The sequence below is a fragment of the Protopterus annectens genome, chromosome 2.part0 (assembly GCF_019279795.1).
Source record: "Protopterus annectens isolate FY-2018-M chromosome 2.part0, PAN1.0, whole genome shotgun sequence".
Taxonomy (NCBI): domain Eukaryota; kingdom Metazoa; phylum Chordata; order Ceratodontiformes; family Protopteridae; genus Protopterus; species Protopterus annectens.
Genome location: NC_056728.1, coordinates 71,756,856 through 71,777,568, shown reverse-complemented (window position 1 = coordinate 71,777,568; position 20,713 = coordinate 71,756,856). Strand labels below are relative to the sequence as shown.

General features: G+C 41.2%; 1 protein-coding gene across 1 annotated transcript in view; it reads right to left on the bottom strand.

Moving 5' to 3' along the window:
• The window catches only part of PCNT (pericentrin), a gene marked incomplete in the record, with an annotated part of 2,997,294 nt that overhangs the window by 36,654 nt on the left and 2,939,927 nt on the right, over positions 1–20,713 (bottom strand). The window contains 1 exon segment of the mRNA XM_044060288.1: positions 11,273–11,406. Coding sequence (XP_043916223.1) covers positions 11,273–11,406 — 134 coding nt within the window.

The window sequence follows — 20,713 nt, the reverse complement described above, 5'->3', positions numbered from 1 at the left end:
AAGGTTAATAAGGAGAATATATGAAGGAATGGAGGCAAGAATTAAAGTCGGTGAATTCCTCTCCAAGTTGTGTTTGAACAGAGGAATCAGGAAGCGGTGTCCTCTTTCCCCTTTGTTATTTGCTTTATATTTAGAGACACTGGCAAAGAAGATAAGGGACTCAAATCCATAGGTATAATTGGTAAGGTAATCAATAAACATTGGCTTTATTTGCAGGTTATATTATTTTGTACTAGCTAAATCCCAAAAAGGACATCTCAATGTTATGGAACTTTATGAGGCAGGTTCAAGTCTTTTCAGGATATAAAACTGACTATAACAAAATAAAGGATATGGCTGTAAACTATGTATCAGCTCGCAAATTAGTTTAGCAATACCAATATTTATGAGATATGATAAAATGGAGTATTTAGGAGTATGGATTAAAAAGGCTTCTGTTACAGCAGTTAAGGATATGTGGGAAGAGACTAAATAACAGATAATACAAATGAATTAGAACACCAACTCCAATGCAGGAATCCACATTGAAAAAGGGAAAAAATGTCGACCACAGTGTAAGCGGAGCAGACAATAAGGCACAGACCAGGAATTTGATGTAGATATATAGTAAAATCGTTTTATTCCAAACAAGCACACCGACTGAGCGCTTTCACCAGATAAACTGGTTTCATCATAAGGATGCACACACCTCCAGACTGGTAGCCCAACATAACGCATCAGAGATACTTCAGGTGCAGCTAACATTGGGTAAGACAGCGATTCAGGTCGTAGCCTGCTATAGGTCTCGAACCATGTCCCAAGACTCGCACTCACCATTCCTAAGCACCCTGGAGAACATTAGGGTCCATCCTAACACTTTCTTACTAGACAACCTCAACTACCCCTCCATTAACTGGGTAAACTACTCATATACCAACACACTTGCCCAACGTTTCCTGGAGTTCATTAATTCCAATGCCCTGGACCAGCTCATTCTAACCCCCACTAGAGGTAGCAACATCCTTGACCTGGTCATTACTACATGGGGTACCATTGCTCTACACCAACAGTCAGCTCCTCCCTGGTTACATCCAACCACAAACTAATCACCTTGGAAATCCACATCTCTCCCCCCCCCACCCCAGCAAAGGTAACCACCATAAAAAAACTTCTCCAAAGCCAAGTTTGGGAGCCTAAAAACAGAGGTGGCTAACTTCACGGCACCCATGCAAACGGACAATAGTTGCGTGACTGCAGAATCATACACCACTGCACTGTATGAACACGTACACAAATGCATTGATCTCACCATACCCAATAGAACCAAGACACTCTCCTCCAAAAAAAGGAAGCCAATCTGGTGGTCCCCTGCCATGAGGAAACTGATGTGAAATAAGGTGAAGTCCCAAGACTGGAAAAACTCCCCTATCTGCCTCAACAAAAAGTTGAGATCCCTCATCAAATCTTCTAAAGCTATGTATGAAAACAGAATAGCAGCAGATAGTAAGGACAATCACAGGGCCTTCTATAGTTATGTAAAGAATCTCCACAGCAATACCCAGATTTGCTCTGAACAACTGCACAATGGTACCTCCTATACAAAGCCAACAGATATTGCCAGTATACCAGCCGACATATTCAGTGCCAACCTTACCCCCCTCTCCACCCACAAAGGACCAATCACAATACCAGTAGACTGCCAGGCACCCAGCATTATTGCTGCAAAGGTTAAAACAGCACTGTCCAAGGTCAAGAATACAGCTTCTATGGGACCTGACAATATCTCTGGCTGTGTTCTACATCAACTACAGAGTGAACTGGCACCTCATCTGTGTGCCCTGTTCAATCACAGCCTCACCTCACGCTTTGTCCCTGCCGAATCGCGCACTGCTATAGTCATCACTCTCCTCAAAGGAGGAGTGACTACAGACCCTGAGAACTATCGCTCCATTAGCCTGATGAGTCTGATATGCAAAGCTATGGAACACATCATGATGGAATTAATAAACAAGGATATAGGGAATCTCCAAACTCTGGATCCCACACAGTTTGGTTTTGTGAAGGGTAGATCATGCCTGCTCAACTTGGTCGACTTCTTTGAGTCAGTCACCAGAGCTTTGGATGAAGGCAAGGTGGTTCATGCAGCCTACCTTGATCTGTCAAAGGCTTCTGATACCATTCCCCATGCAGGAATCATAGAAAAACTCACTAAACTTGGCATCAACCGTTGTGTCACTAGATGGGTTGTAAATTGGCCCACAGATAGAACCCACAGTGTAAAAGTAGCTGACTCCAAATCAGACTGTCGATTAGTCACGAGTGGAGTCCCACAGGGTTCAGTCCTGAGTCCTTATCCTGTTTCGTATCTACTTCTCTTAAGTCCAGGCCAACATAAAGGGACTCTAGCTGACAAAGTTCACAAAGATTGCAAGCTGGGAGATATTATTAACTCCCCAAGTGATGTTGACATCCTACAGAATGGCCTCACTGTGACCGACTGGTGTCATAACCATGGCCTTAAGCTCAAAACCAAAAAATATGTTGTCATCCCCTTTGGGAAAAACCTGGTTCCCATGAATTACCACACTGATGGTAGTCCACTGAACACAGAAGACTTTATAAGAGATATGGGAACACAGGCTGACAGCAACGTCTCTTTTGATCACCACATTGCCACTGTGGTCAGAAAGTCCTTCTATGTGGCACATCTCATTACTAAGGGTTTTGCATCCAGGAAGAAAGAGGTCATTGTCTCCCTCTACTCTTCCCTCATTAGGTCAGTCCTCAAGTACAATGCCCCATTTGGCATGTACCTTACTAGACACCTGCAACAACTGGAGAGGCCGCAAAAGTACCTCACAAAGAGGATCCTAGGCCTTAAACACTTGTCCTATATGGACAGACTCAAAAAAACTCCAACTATTCTCTGTCTCATTTCACCTACTTAGAGGCAATCTCTGCTTGACTTACAAAATCATGTCTGACCCAGCTCTGTTAGAAATGCTACATCTAAAGAAATCCCAATCCCTCCACACCACATGCTCCAGAGATCTCAATCTCATTACCACAATTAACAGAACATGGTGCAAGGACAGGTTCATAACCCAGAGACTGCCCATGCTAAGGAACAGACTTCCCATACATGTCAAGCAAAGCACCTCGATGACCCTCTTCAAGAGAAATCTTGATGAGTGAATGGGAAACAGAAAATTCACCCCTGGGACAACACCAGTGGCTCTACTCGACAGAGGCACTGGGAACTAAGGTCAGATGGCACTATGCCAGGGTAATCCTATGGCTAGGCTTGGAAAGGCCCCAGGGCCATTAGCCTAGTACACACCTAAGAACCTATGAACTTGAAAATGTGGCTCGAGAGAAATAAGCCTATCTGGGAATATGTTGCCCCATTTCCTGTCTTAAGAACCCATCTGCATTGGCATTGCTGACCCCACTATGGTGCTGTACTGTCATGTCATATGCCTGCAATTCTAAGCTCCACCTTAATAACTTGGCATTTTGCTGGCTGACTCTTATGTAGCCATAGATCTCCCTCAGACTCCTCCTGCCTCCTACTACAAATATTTAGCACAAGGGCCTCCCTGTCAAGTAAAGGTTTCATCATGTTAACTTGGTACAGTCTGTGCTCCTGCCTAACAGTTCTATCATGTAGTTAACATCACTGACCTTTCTTACCACTTTGAAGGGTCCCTCCCAAGCTACCTACAGCTTTTTGTGTCGGACAGGAATGAAAACCATCACCTGCGGTCCCACAGCATACTCTCTGGCTTGAGCATTCCTATCATATCAGATCTTTTTCTGTTGCTGGGCTCCAGCCAGGTTCTCATGGGTCAAGTCCATGAGCTCCCTAAGCCTTGTCCTGAGGTTTAGGATATATGCCACAACCGACCACTTGTGGGATTCACACGCACTCACTCATCATTAATCAAATCTAAAAGCCCCCACACCCAATGTCCATAGAACAACTCAAAGGGTGAAAAACCTGTGGATTCCTGGGGCACCCCAGTATGCAAACAGCAGATTAGGCAAATATTTGTCCCACTCTCAAAAACTGGTCTATAAATGTCTGTAGCATGGTCTTTAGAGTTTAAGGTCTCCACAAGACAATTAATATGGGAGTGAAAGGGGTGATCTTTAGGTGATTCACCCTACAGCGCTCTCAGAGACATGCCAGCAGGTCTGACAAGAAATTGGCACATCTGTCAGTCAGTATTTCTTTTGGCAAACCTACCCTGCTGAAAATCTCTAACAAAGAATTTGCCACCTTCACTGCCTTGATGGAGGCCAGAGCCACCACCTCAGGCTATCTAGGAGCATAATCTACTACCACTTGGATCTACTTCTTCCGTGTGGAACTTGGGGTACTCAGAGGCAGCCACAATATCCATAGCTACCCTCTGAAATGGCTCCTCAATCACAGGCAAAGGCATCAAAGGAGCTTTGACCTTGTGTCCTGTTTTGCCTGCTTTTTGGCACTGCTCACAGGTCCTGCCGTACCCTGTTATATCCCTGGCAATCCCAGGCCAACAGTTCTGCATACTACATCTCTTGGTATGCTTTATGCCCACATGACCTGCAAAAGGAATGTCATGGGCTAGGCTAGAAGTGCCAGACGGTAGGCTCTGGGCACTACCAATTGTATTACCTCAACTTCTAGCCCACCCTCAGGGGTCCACTCTCAATATGGTAACCCTTTTGTTCCAATATACAGAATCCCTTTTTCCTTGAGAATTGGGTGCCTCCATAGCTACCTCCCTCAAGCCTCTTAGTGTAGGGTCTGAGAGCTCAGCCTGTCTCAGCTCTACTTTTGACTCTTCCCAGCTCCCCTTCCACAGGAAGTCTGGTATCCTCTGACAGTGTTGCCTCACTTTCAGCCTGGGTACTACTAATAACCTCTGCCCTTGCAGTCACTCTGTCCAAGGAACATCAGTACCTACCAGTAGCTGGACCTCATCTTCAGGCTCACTTCTACAGGGCAGCTCCCTCCCTGAATTAGCCACATCACCAGTCCTTGCTTCAGGGGTGCAGTCTGTCTGAGTCTCGCCCAGGCTAACAGACCCACATGCCTGTCACTAAGCCTGACTCCATATCACTGCATGCAAACAAGTTGCTGCATTATCAAAATGTCTATATAACTATCAAGACATCTGCAGGGATATCCTCAAACACACCTACTTGCTTACTTAGTTTTCCACCCTTCCAGTCAAGGTGAACCCTGGCCAAAGGCATCTGGAATGGGATCCCTTCTAAAGCTCTGACTGGAATGGACTGCACAAGCAAGTACTGCTCCTCTTTAACCACTGCAGGCTCCACAATGTTTATATCAGAGGCTCTCTCTTCTCTTGGTAGTGGTCTGTTTTCCATCCACCAAGACAGGATACAAACATTTAGATGCGTACCTTTGCTGGTAGTATGGTACCCCTGTTGTCTCCAGACAACTTACCACTGGCATTCTGTTATTCTCACTTTCTGGCTCCCCCACCTTTTGTTCCTCACCTTGCCTCCATGAACATTTATATTCTACGTGGCTCCACTGATTTTGTTTAAAACATTTAACCTTTGATCCTGGCCATGTACCTGAACTAGTGGCTTTCCTTGTTACTGGCAGACTCTGCTGGGGCGGTTTAGGCTGCCTACCATGGGTTCCCTTATATCCACGTGCAGCACTGAGTAGCCCTTTCCTTTACAGTGCTGCCCTGCTTGCTAAGTAGAGATCCCCTTTTTCCCCACCTCATCTGCAGAGTTGCATTCTCAGTCTACCAACCAGATTCTCATTTCCTCAGGCAAAAATGCTAAGGGCTTGTTCCCTCATCAAAAGGCCTGCCAGCCTTTCAAAAGTGGTGACTTGACACCCACTCACCCACTTATGAAAAGAGGTGCTAAACTCAGCAATATAACCACACACATTTTCATCTACCTTGTGCTTATGCTCACAAAACCTTTTTCTGTAAGATTCAGACGTTAACTTAAATCATTCCAATAAACATTTTTTAACTGTATCATAGTTTAAGCAATCAGTATCAGACAATTTAGAAAATGCAGTTACAGCTTTATCATGGAGTAATGGGGGTCAAGAACCGTACCCACAGCCCTCAGTCAACATTATACTGTTTACATACTCTTCCAAATATATGAATAAAACTATTATAATTATCACCCCCCGTAAACTGAGGAAGAAATTTACTGACCTTTCCTACTTCCGGGGTTAAGTTACTCCCTTCCCCATTACCTCCATGACCCTGGCAAAGGGCCAGTATTTCCTTTTCATGTTGCCTATGTTTCTCATTTCTTCGGCCTCCGAACGTCGCATTCTTTCTGCTGACTAATTCCATCTGTTTTACCTGCCACAGTCTCTCATTTTCTTCAGCCGCCAAACACCTCATTCTCCCTGCTGATTCTGATTCCAAATGTTTGGCCTCCAGTTCAAGTCTCTAACTCCAGATGGGTTTCTAAGCCCTCTGAAGAAAAGGTGAACTGTCCTGTTTCTAAGAGCTGCACATCTCCAATGCCAGACTGGTTGTCCTCCTGGTTGCTGGTTTGTGCTGCAGCTGTGATTAAGGCTGCAATCCTTTCCTCTTTAGTCAGGTAGGCATGCACCAGTACTTTGGCTTGGCACATCTCAGCCAACTGGTTCCTTGTCAGCTTGCCATAATCCTCTGCTGACATCCTTGCCTGCTCTCCCTGACTAAGCTAACAAAAAGTAAATAAATAAAACTACTGTGATATGAAACTCTGAATGCCTACTTTGTGTCTGCTTGAGAGTACAAACACCTCTTTTAGTCACCACTGCTTACAGGCTACAGAAATTCAATATCAACACCACTGCTCACCAATATGTGGCAACTCCTCTCTGGGCCAGTAATGAAGGAACCTGAATCCTCACCACTGACACTGGAGAGGGACATTCAGTTGGAATACAAATGGATACACTCGGTATTTCCAGATGCAGCTCTCTGCACCAAATACACTTTCCCTTAAGACCACACAGAGAGCACATTCAGTCCGGAGTCTGTATCTCCCTGTCTCCTTCCAGGTCCCCAATAAAACTTCCCACTGGTAAAGCTGTAGAGTTAGGTCCTCATCCGGAGTGTCCAAGCCAAGTCCTCCAGCCCTTTCTCTGTGAACCCAGTACTTTGTGTCTCTGCCCCAAATAGCTGGCACACACACACACTGAGAGATACTATTTTTCACATGCACACACACACGCCTGGGATAGGCCGGCACAGATTTACCTGCTGTGCCCCCTTCTGCCCAGAGTATAAGGCAGTTACCACTGCCACCAGACACTCTACAATCAGCTGCTATAAGGCCCTTAACAATGGGGGTCCAATTACACTGTGCAATATTAATACTAATACAAATGGTAGTAGTTGACGAAGACCGCTAGATCTTCTGGAGTGGCCCATACAGTGTCACCAAATAACTATAAGCACTCTCAAAGGTTAACTACTTACTAAAAGGACCAGTCACAATAAAAGTTTTAAACATACTTAATAATAAAAGGCCATGAAAATACTGAATACATATTTACAGTAAACCACAGAGTTCAAATCACAGGAAATATTGAAAATAACATTGATGGACAGACTCAGACTAATAAAGAAAAACAATATCTAAACTAAGCTTCACTATATTCCTGACTGAATCTATTAGAATTACTATTTCCCAGTTACTTAATAGAGCAAAGCATATGATGTGGTGAATGGTCCTTGTTGTCAGGCCCAAGACAGAATGCTCAATACTGAGAGATTTCTCACTGTAATTTCTAAAACATAATTTCCAAGATGGCTGGCAGAATGACCTCATTTGGTCTCCTGACTCTAGGTTCTCACAGTATCCCCTTTGAAGCTGAGACAGGAATTTAGAATAAATGGCTACAATACACATCTAAATGTTTGTGGCAGTGCCCTGGAACCATGAAACAATTACAGTACTTCTCCTCTTCTTTACAGAGGCTTTTATACAATGTCCTCTCTCAGACCTACTGACTTCAGTTCCACTAAGCAGAGTAGGGTGCTGCGTTGATGGCTTAATAGTTAATTTAATTTTGAGGATTTTCCAAAACTAGCTGGACTGAGATTAGCTGCTTCTCTTCCAGTGCCCTTTGCTAACATATATAGATACAGTCACATGTGTACATCTCTTCTCTGTCCAGCAGGACCCACTCCTGATGCATTTATTAACACTAGCAACTTTACAAACACATTTTGATTTTCAAATGCCAAACAGTTCTAATACATTTGTAACATAAGCATCTGTACAAATCAGTTTGATATTTAAATGCCATACAGTTCTAATACATTTGGAACATAAGCATTTGTGTAAATCAGTTTGATATTCAACTACCATAAAGTTCTAGTACATTTGTAACACAACCATCTTGTATAAATCACTTTGAAATTCAAAGGACATATTCTTTACAGAACTCCAGCTGGCTATGCTAGCACTAGCCCACATCATCAGAAAGGAAATCATGTGAGCATATATGTATGGCTTCCAAGTATGAAAAAAATTCTAGAACATTTATAATTTTTGCTTTGGAGTGCTTCATAGGTATTTTTATACCCCAATCAGACTTCCTCAGATAGATGGTAAATGTTGAGAGGTGTAATGGGGGAAAAAAAGGTAACTAGGAACATGTTTTGGGGGGCGTAAGGAGTTAGAAAAATTCTAAACATTCCCTTTAGAGAACTCTCAGAAATATTGGGGAAGCAAATGTCTCTAAGGAACTTATTTTTTTGAGCTGGAACACAGGATGTGAATTGCCTAAACACAGTAAGGCCTTTTTAAGTTTAATTTTGTTGACTGCCAAAAAAGCAATTACTACAAAATGGAAATCAAACTGTAAACCAACTGTATCTGAAACATTGAATATTATACAAGAGATAAAAGAAATGGAAGGCGAATCTTTAGAATATGGAAGGAGCAAATTACTTAGAAGTAAATGGAATTTGTGAGAATACATGCAGAATAGTGTTCAGGAGGAGAAGTGTGGTTCAAAGGAAGGCAGGAATTGATTAACTTATTTAATGTTGGACTGAAAGGCATCTGTTACAAAGATAGAAACATGTAATGCATAATGCATTTCAATGTAGAAAAAGTTAATATAGTACGTTTCCTATCCTAATAATGTATGGGTCCTTATGTCTTAAAGGAGAACCACACCCACAAACTGAATAAAACAAGTTTATTTCATCATGTTTTAATGTTTTCTACATTTTAACACCACATTTGGACCCTATATCCTTTTTATATTTTAATATTTTAAATGCAATTCCAGAGTCTGCCCACATGGGGTCTAGCATCTTGACGTTTTTAGTCTACTTCTAGGTATCCCACAATGCAATGCAATGTTTGGCTTTAAAATATTACATCACAGCCCCTAAGCTCATGGAAATGCAATGACTTTACATGTGTTTTCACATATATCCTGCTTTCTCTTAGTCAGTCAGGTTTAATTACCATTTCTTGCTTTTCTTGCTAAAGACACACAGGGATAATCACACAGAAAAATACTCTCTGTGCTGTTACGTCTTTTTCTTTCTAAAGTGGCCAATTTTCATTCTTTTGTTATGCCTGGGTTGTAGTCCTTAAACTCATCTCCTCTCACCCTAAAACACCTTCCTTTTGTATCTGTCAAAGAGGCAAAAGATAATTTGAGCTGTTTATTGCTGTGATTGATAGTTCAAACCATTAGACAAAGTTCATGTACTGTTGCCTTGTACTATCCACCTACTTACAGTTGGACACTTATTTTTTGCTATACCACAGCATCTTTCTGTCCTCAAATTTTAATCCTTACTACCTAATAATTGGCAACACTATGCTTGGTAAACCTTCCCACTCCATTTTCAGGAATTCATAAGAAAGCAAAATTCTTAAATAATTGTCACAAAGGCCAAAAATTAAAACATTTTGTTTTCACATAGCACTGTGATGATGCCCTTAAAATAAGACTGTGTATCAATGTGCACTTTCTAAACAACAGAAATGCAACTGTGGACTATCACATTATTGACTTAACAGTAATCACCATTGATTAATAATGAACAAGTAAAAAGTAAGATAAAAAATCATGAGCATTCTGCAAAATCGGGGACATTTGAGATGTATGGTCCTGTGCCATTTACCTCTTACTACTCTGCTGTCTGTATTTGCTCTATGTAATTTGTCTCTTGCAAATGGAAGATATATTTTCTTAAACCAGTAAATCATTACTGCCTCTTCTCCAATTTACTTTTTCAGACATAACTCTGTATACAGCGCCCCTTCACTGTTTTGTTTCCGATTCCAGTCACTTCCATTTTTCATTCTTTATAAATCCGTCCCACATATTACTACTTATTGTGTTTATGTAAATATGTTTATTCTCTTCCCTTTTTAATTCCAAGATACTACCATTTGTGTTTCTTAAAGCTCCCATGTCACTTACTACAATGAAAGTAAAGTTGTTTATTAGAAAGACATCCTTGAAAAATGGAGCTGGAAGGTTTGCCAATCAATGTTTTACCAATTAGTAGGTAGTAAGGATTAAAATTTGAGGACAGAAACAGGCTGTGGTGCAGCAAACAAGTGTGCCACTGTAAGCAGGTGGACTGTACAAGGCAACAGTATACCTGTTGTGAGATATCAGTCACACCAGCAAATAGCTCAAATTACCTTTACCACTTTGACAGATATGAAGGGGAGGTGTTTAGGGGGAGGGGAGATAAACTCATTCCAACTCCAAAAGCATAATCTGTAAGCATGGCAAATTAATATTTATTCTTTATGCTGTGCATATTATTAGAACACTATTGCCCGTAGGGATGCTGCATTTGCAGAAAAGCATTACTCTAACGTGTGAGTCTCTCTACAAAAAGATAAGGTCAGCTATGTGCAAGAAGTACTATTTCATTCCTCCCTCCTTGTAAAAAAGCACTGGAGAAACATTTCACAATACTGTACATTTTTTAAAAGCAGGTACTGACATCAACAAGACTGAGGACTGCCTTTGTAAGATCATGGGCAGCACATGATAGGCGAAACTACAGATTTTCCTGTATATTAGGCAGGTCATGCAGGTGGAAACACATTTATCTGTGAAAGCACTCAAGAGGTTAAGCATAAAAAAGGTTAGCTTTCCCTTCCCTTGAGTCCAAGAAGTGAAAGTTTTTTATAAAGTACAGGCTATGTTCTTGCAATTTAAACAATTCTGGAATCACACTGTAGGGAGAAAAGAAACTTGAAAATTGAGTTAAACTGCAGGTGAGTGTAGGTTTTTCGTATTACTCACCTTCTTGCAAACCCCCTAACCGCTGCTGAATTGCCTCTAAGTGATGAATGTACTCAGTCAGTGAGCATTCAGGATCTCGACTGGAGCTGTATGATCTCTCGTGGCTTGACTTTGTTGATGAAGAAGGATATGACCTGTAATGAAACAAGTGTAACAGCTGACAATCTTCTGCATTTCTCCATTTTATAAACAAAACTTCAACTACAAAACTTTCTCATGAGAAATGTGCAACAGGCAGCTTGAAGTCTGGTAGAAAAAAAAATGTAAAAATGAAAAACGTTATCATGTCAACAACACAGATAGGTATTCCAGGCCTAAATATACTCTCTTGCAGATATTAGAACTAGTACACACCAGTCTCCTACAAAGTAGACATGGAAGAGAATACAGTCATAACACTAGTCCAGAAAACAAAATCTAAAGAACCACAGTACTGAGACATCCATCAGAAACTTTGTTTGCATATTATCTTAACTAGATAAAAATACTTTACACACAGAAAATAATTATCTTTTAATTTTGATCCACCAGTCAGATACGCAGTTTTAGAGCTGCTCACACATTCAATGCAATATCACAAAGACAAACAATGATAAAAAAAGAAAACACTGGAGTGCTTCAAAGACTGCATAAAAAAATCTACAAAATCAAACACAGACTCCTACCAAGATTGTCAAGACTAACAGTTATGTATTAAGCATTTACTGCCCCTACCCATAAACTAATCAAGATTATGCTTAAAGACAGTAAATATTTTTAATCACTTGATGGGATTCATCCCACTGCAATCAAACAATCCAACCTCACACACACACATTCCTGCTATCCTGGATTCTGCTGTGCCTTGCCTCTTCTGGTAAAACACAAGCTCACAGGTCCAATGCAAACTTTGGTATGCTACCATCATGTGCTTATCTGTGGCTCGTTAAGCATGAAGGGTATTATTTCAGCTGCATTCCATATCAGCCATTGGCAGAAAGCAGACTAACAGTTGCCAGCTTTGGTTATCACACTTGTTTCTTAAAATGTGGTCACTGAAGGTACAGCCAGTACTTGAGCAGCAGAGATGTTCATATAATTACTAGCTGGTTCTTGAGGGGACCCGTTACAGTACAACTGGAACTGCAATAGCCTTCATTCCTTTCTCAGTTTTTTTCTCTCTCTCTGTCACTGTACAATGTGACACTTTGAGCTGCAGTTAGGACAGCACATTTAGCTCCCCAGTCTGCAACTGGGGACCCCACTGAGTTACAACACTCAAGCAAATCAATAATGAAGAGGAAATTAGACAAAAATTACAAATGCATTTGGCACATTAGCTCAGAACACTATAGTTATAAGCTGTTAATGAATTTCACTCTGCATTTCTAAAACTTATCCCCTCAGTCTCTATTTGCCAACTGTGGAACAACTCTCTCTTAATCCAACAGTGCTCCTGAATGTTGCTGTCTTTCGGCTTTTTCCCGGTAAGGGGTAGCCACAGCGGAACTCCGGTCTGCTAATAATTGGCAGTAGATTTTTTTTTTTTACAAAACGCCAAGGTGCTAGCTCGACACCCAACCTTCAACGAAGGCACGCCCATTTACGCACATGTCTTTCGAATGCTACCCAACCGTGGGGAGGACATTCAGACTCCACACAGAAGGCACTCCTAAGCCAAGACGAGAATTGGAACGGCAGAACCTCTTGCTGTGAGATAACAATGCTACCGCCGTACCACCGCGGAATCAATAATGCCTGAAAAAAAGCATTTTTCCCTAGTGGATTTACCAGGTTAACAGATAAATATATGCCTGCCTGACTTATTGGGATAACAAGAGCAAACTCTGAATGGAGAAGACATTAATATACAGGGAGACAGCAGAAGGGTAATTAGGAAACACTGAGGAGGGTCCCTTCACAGATCTACTCGTACATTAAAAATGTATTTGTTGTACCTGATAATGGGGAGTATTCCTGGGTATACAAGTGGAAAGAATTCATTAAAAACACTTTAAAAGCAGTATAAAACACAATGGGATGCAGAAGTTAGTCTATGGCAAGGTGCAGAAGGCCAAGTCCTGAAGTGAGAAAGTGCCAAAAAAGCCAAATTCCTAGTATTGGTTCAAGAAGTAATACTTGGAAGTAGTGTGAAATGATAACCCAAGTAGCCACAGCCAAATTTCTGCAATGGAGATATTTACAAAGAAGACAATGAAACACCTCACATCTACAGGCATGGCCTTTGACAGATACATTTTATGATGAGTGATTTGCAACGTAATAGCAAAATGCAATGCAGTGAGCAATACAACTGCAGACGGTTTATGTAGCAACTGAAACAGTCTTCTACTGGGAGAAAAGCAAAGGTGGCAGAAACTGCAGCTGTAACAAGACATCATAATGGTCGATATGTAAGCAATATCATTACTGCATAATTAATATGAATTGGAGCAACATATTATAGACAGATGTCACTCCTCTGCCAGATTCTTCTGCAGTCAGTTGTCAACAAGTGAAACTGCAATCTTAAGCCCAGGCCATTAACATCCCAGCTATGAAACAACAACACATGCGCTTTCTTATGACTTTTTTTAGTATTCTTGACAAGGAAGGAAGAGAGAGAGAAATAGCAAACGTTCTACTGGCAGGCTAACGGAGTTATGAAGACACAAAACAATGCAAAATAACTGCATTTACACAAATGTAAGATAGTCAAATATAATTTACATGCACTAAAGTAATTCCTAAACTATGAATACCAATATTGGACACAAACATCAGCCAACAACTAGATGCCACTAAGGGATCTATGTCAAACGAACAAACGGACAGATTGTTGAAATTCATATGATCAACAATTCTGTCCATCAAAAAATAATTAAACACAAACACACACATACAACAGAAAAAATGGTTTTGCAGGGGGGCAACGGACTGAATTGTTGATCACATGTTCTCGACCAATTTTGACAATCTGTCCTTTTGATCATTTTACATGAACCTGTCACGAAGTATCAGACCTAAAATCACTACACACACTACTTTCAGGTGGGGATTATCTTTAGACTAAATCTTCAAACTATTTTTTTTAACAGCAACAATAATTTCCATACAATGCAGACCTCATGCACAATGACAAATCAGTTCATGAGATGCTAGCACTTTATGATCGCTACTACTCTGTGTTAAGGTATCTATCCAATAATAGAGGAGTCAGTACACTCTAGTAATCACAATTCACATGGAATTGTCAAATTATTTTAGACACACCAAACATATACAGATGGAAACCAGACATTAATAGAAATTCTCTAACTATATTTTTGCATTTCTTTTTTGGCAAATCAAACATAAAAACCAAATACATAATGGCAAACAAAAATCAAAGCAGCTCATAATTCAATGGTTAGCACCATGCCAAAACAAACCTCACTGAACCTCCTCTTAGTTGCATCAGCCATATTTTTCTTCAAAACTAATGCAGTACATCCAGATCATTCAGTCCAACTATCCTCCCATTTCACAGATATGTAACTTAACACATCACCTTCTGAGGTCAACTAATTATACAGTCTCTAAAATTATTCCAAGTATCTTAAATGCACACACTACTTTTATCAAAAATATTAGTAAAACTTATATCCAAGGTACCCTTAGAAATTTCTCTAAGGCCAACTACCTACTACTAAGTGACACATCGGCAAGCTTCAAATCCTCACCAAACCCAGTTAACTCAACTGAATATGTGGAAATGTATATCACCACACATATCAGCATATAAACAGCTTCATAGACGCAGCAGTACCCTGGAGGAGCAAGTGCAGGGCAAACCAAGAAACAAACACATGATAGAACCATAATATCAACAAGTTTTAGAACAAAAGAAAGAAAATTTTGACCAAATGTAAGAGTAATTCCCAGCATGTTAGAATCCTAGTTACTAAAAAATCAGGAACTTAATAAAATCCACCATAGCCAAGTTTGAGGCTATAATGACTACCCAAGCTAATGACAAGGCCTTTTTTCAGTTATGTCAGTAATATCCGAAAGACAAAGTACAGTTGTGTCCCACTTATCATAACTGTAGATGTACAACTAGATCAATATTGCAGTACCAAATTTTGAGTCTTCCTGCCAAGCAGAACCCTGTGACCAACCAGATTTCCAGTGTCTTTACATCATCCCTAGTGGATGGGCGTCCAGTGACTGATGTTTGGACTTCAGAGTACAAGGGCATCCATCGGTGTTATCTCTTCAGTTCTTTCTAAGCAGTGAACAAGCAGTCTGATGCCCAAGGACAACACGACCTCTTCAGCTGTCTGTATTTAACTCATTAACCCAGAGTATCATCTCATAGCACCTCTGTGCTTACACCCGAGCGTGCTATGAAACGATAGTAATTGCAAGCTGTTACCCCCCCCCCCCCGAGTCCCTTCCACAGGCACGTTAAACTGTAATGTAGGTTTGTAGCTGAGCTTAGTGAAAAACAAGCTGAAATTGTAACTGAACTTGTTATATACCTAATACCGTTACATTTCAGCGTGTTTTTCCATGCTGGTTACATTAAACTTTTAGGAGAAAATCTCCTTTCAAAGTGTTATCTCAATTCTCAAGCAAGTGTTGGCAGCCAATGGGATGTATCACTGCGTCACGTGTTAATGTTCTAACGTTATACTGTAAAAGAATACCTGTCGTTGTTGGACTTGTTAAACTGATGCCAGTTACTGACAACAACGGTTAACACCTTCACAAGCAAACCATGCATCAGGAAACGTTACCCCATATGTTAACAAAATCATTGCTTGCTCTGTTTCCCATATCCCAGCTACAGTCCCGAAACCTGCCATGAAGCTGGGAAACAGGTCTTAACTGCCCAATTGCAGGACACACATCACATACTATTTGCAAATCTCATCTGCTGCCTCTTTGCTGAAAACTTTATCTTGGAATATATTGTTCATGGCCTGGATAGCACATAATTCTAGCCATCGTTTTTCATGATAAACAAGCTCTGCCCCAGCCTCTGACATAACAGTACTATTTCATAGCATTCAGAATCACAAAGAAGCAAATTGCCATCTCACATGTGGCAGCATTTCCACTTCCGTAAAATAACATGCCCGAAAATCAACTGATACCCTGTCCCCAAGTTTGTCGAATTTGTGTGACACAGCCTTGCTGCCCAATGTGTTCTGCAGATAACAGATTTTAATTAAACATCGCTCTTGAAAGTTGCGTTAATACCAGGGTTTATATTAGTGACTACAATTCTCAAATGCGAAACCAGGAAATTACACTTGTGAACATAAGATTACGGGGAAGGTCTAACTGGATAGGTGCTCGTTTTCAGTGGGAGCTGGAGATTGAAGCTCCAAAGTATTACAAAAACATTTATGGACAATAATGGACAGCTTTTAGTTTTAGCCGTCTGACACCCAATACCATGTCAACCAGTACAAGTTCTTGAACTTTTTTTTTTTTTTTTTTTACTGATTTAGTCAGCATGTTTCAGCTACCATTTACAAATCTCCTCTGCTGCCTCTTTGCTGAAAACTTTATCTTGGAATATAGTGTTCATGGCGTGGATAGCACATAATTCTAGCCATTGTTTTTCCTGATAAACAAGCTCTGCCCCAGCTTCTGACATACTCCCTAAACAGTACTATTTTATAGCATTCAGAATCACAAAGAAGCAAATTGCCATCTCACAAGTGGCAGCATTCCACTTACGTAAAATAACATGCCCGAATCAACTGTGTACCCTATCCCCAAGTTTGTCAAATTTCTGTGACACAGCCTTGCTGTCCAATGTGCTCTGCAAATAACAGATTTTAAATAAACATCGCTCTTGAAAGTTGCATGAATAAAGTACAGTTGTGTACACTTACCATAAATGTAGATGTTTGAGTGTATTCACTGTTGCAGTCATTACATTTGGGTAATCTGCTAGCAGGTTGCCCTCAGTCAGCCTGAATATCAAAGTCTTGGGTCCTGCGTCGGTTGCCGTCTCCTCTTCCATGACATCAGGTCATCAGGGGTATAAAACATGCAGCCAACGCCATTTTCTTCAGTTTTTCTTGCCCCAGATGTCAGGTGCCCCCCCAAATGGGGAGCAAAAAAAATATGTATATATATATATATATATATATATGTATATATATATATATATACATATATATATATATATATCTTCCTATGAGTTCATCGAACTGTCAAATCACCGACACTCACCTCTTGACACCAACCATCGACATTCATATCAGCGACAATTCCGTAGCTATCTTCCCCTTTCAGGACCCATGGTAGCGCTTTTTCCTGTGTTACAACGAGTAGGGTGTACGTGATTCTGTATACTTTACCTTGAAAGTGTTGTTATTGATGTCGTACCAGAGAAACAAGCGCTACCATGGGTCCTGAAAGGGGGAAGATCGCTTACCGGAATTGTCGCTGATATGAATGTCGATGGTTTGGTGTCGAAGAGGTGAGTGTCGGTGATTTGACAGTTCGATGAACTCATAGGAACCCATATATATATATATATATATATATATATATATATATATATATATATATATATAAAAATGCAGTTGCAACAACATAAACTTTACCTTCATCTAAAAGCAAATACACCATAAAGGCTGTAGAATATAGTGAAGGAAAGAGAAGCTCTAGAAAAAAAGGGGATGGCAGGTGGGTAACCCGGACTGCAACAGTGAATACACTCGAACATCTACATTTATGTTACGTGTACACAACTGTACTATGTTCTTCATGTTTCACTGTTGCAGTCATTACATTTGGGTAGAATCCCAAAGCTATAGATGGGAGGCTGGAACTGAATAGCATTAGGAGCAGCTATAAGGCCCTGCAAAACTGCAGTGGTAAAGCCTGCCCTGGACTTAGATAAGGTTGGCAAATTATAATGCTTTGTAAAGGTATGAACAGAGCTCCAAGCAGCAGCTTCTAGAATGTCTATGGTTGGCACCCCTCTGAGAAAAGCTGCTGGGGTAGATGCAACCCTGGTGGAGTGTGACCTGATTCCCTTGGGCACTGGTTTACCATGATGCAAGTAGCAGAAACGAATGCAGTGGCTTATCCACTTTGAAATGGCCTTTCCCTCTGAATCTGCAGCAAATGCCACCAGTAGCTGCTCAGACTTTCTTAGAGATTTGGTCCTGTTTAAGTAAAATCTTAGTTGTCTGTGTACGTCCAAGGAATGCAGAATCCGCTCCCCCCTTGTTCTGTGGATTTGAGTAAAAAGTTGGCAGGTGAATAGTTTGGTTAAGAGCCACACTAGATACCACCTTAGGCATAAAGGAAGGATTAGTCCTGAGGGACACCCTGTCCAGGTAAAAAGTAATAAAAGGCTCCATAGCCATGAGGGCCTGTAGTTCTGAGACTCTTATTGCTGAAGTGATTGCAAGCGGTCTTCCAAGATAAAAAAATTATATCCACAGTAGCTGCTGGTTCAAATAGAGGCAGGGTGAGCTTTTCCATCACAAAACTGAGGTCCCATGCAGGAGTTGTTGATCTTCTGGGAGGCCTTACATTTTTGGCCCCTCTAAGATACTGTTTTAGCAGAGGGTGAGAAAAGATGGGAGGCTCTGTATTGTAATGAGCCAAGATGGCAGAAGCATGGATTTTTATTGATGAAAAAGATAGGCCCTTGTCAAGCATCTCAGTCAAGTATTGTAAAATCTGAGGAATATTTGGCTTTGCTGTGTCTGTTCCTTGTGCTTGGTTCCAAGCACATAATCTCTTCCATTTATCAGCATAAAATTTTCTAGTACTAGGCCTTCTGGCTTCCAAAATGACATCCAGCACAGACTTACTGATGGGTGTTGTTTGAATACTTACATGATCAGCCATGCTGCCAGGTTCAGAGTTTGGAGCTGATTGTGCAGAATTTGATTGCTCTGCTGAGACAGTAGATGAGGTATTTGAGGCAAGTACCAAGGAGGGAGTTGAGACATATTCCTTAGAATTGGGTACCAGTGCTGGCAAGGCCAGTCTGGGGCAATTAGGATCATTTTTGTTTTTTCCTGTCTGACCTTTAGTAAGACCTTGGGAAGAAGAGGCAGAGGAAGAAAGGCGTAGACTGATAGGTTTTTCCAACTGAAGGATAGGGCATCCACTTTCCATGCTCGTCTGTGATAAGTTCTTGTGCAGAATTTGTCCAAGTGATAATTTTGGGGAGAGGCAAAGCGATCTATGTCCGGACTTCCCCATTTCTCTGTTATCATGTTGAAGACTTGTGGATCTAGTTTCCAATCGTGAGGGTCCATAAGATTTCTGCTTACATCGTCTGCCAGAGTATTTTGTTTTCCTGGCAGGAACTGAGCTTGAAGATGTACTTGGTAAGTCAAGGCTGTGTCCCACAATGCCATGGCTAGTCTGCATAGGGGGTAGGAATGTGTACCCCCCCTGCTTGTTTATGTACCACATAACCGTGGTGTTGTCCGTCCTTATCAGTAGTTGTCCTGGATGAAGTAAGTCCTTGAAGGCTGTCAGGGCGTTCTGAACAGCTAACATCTCTTTCTGGTTGATATGCAGATGCATTTGTTTTGGGTTCCATATGCCCTGAATGCATCTCCCCGCCAGGTGGGCCCCCCAAGCATAGTCTGATGCATCTGTAGTCAGGGTTTGGGTGGCAGGGGGTAGAGTGAAAGACCGTCCCATGTTCTGGTGACATGTCTCTGCCCACCAAAGAAACTCCTGTTGTAGGCAGGGAATGAGAGGAATCATTGTTTCCAGACTGTGACAATGTTGACTCCATAAGCTTTTTAGATACCGCTGTAGTTCCCTCATGTGCAGTCTTGCATATGGAATTAGTAGAATGCAGGATGCCATGAACCCCAAAGCCTGCAGAATTTGTCTTGCAGATAACTGGGTTTTTGTTGCCATCTGTTTGAAGTAAATAGTCAGTTGCCTTTGCTTGTCTGGCGTAAGGTAAGCCATCTGGGCAGTTATATTCAAGCTTGCACCCAGGAATGTAATCTTTTGAGAGGGTACCAGTTGTGATTTCTTTTCGTTTATTGCGTACCCTAGGCATGTTAGAAGCCTTTTTACAAATGCCAGATGTTGAAGAAGAATGTCCTTGTCTTCTGCTTGAATGAGACAGTTGTCCAAGTAAGGGTAGACTTGTATGCTTGTCTGCAAAATGCAATTACTGGTGCCAGGCACTTTGTAAAGACCCTGGGCGCAGTAGATAAGCCACAGGGCAGTGCAGAGAATTGGTAATGCATAAAACCAGCCTTGAAGCGGAGGTATCTTCTGCACGATTTCCTTATAGGTATATGCAGGTATGCCTCTTTTAAGTCTAAAGTAACTAACCAAGCGTTCTTGCCCAGCATAGGCAGAAGCTGTTGCAAAGTCAACATTTTGAATTTTGGGATGTCCAAGAATGTGTTCAAAGTTAATAGTTCCAGTATTGGACGCCAGGCATTGTCTTTTCTGGGT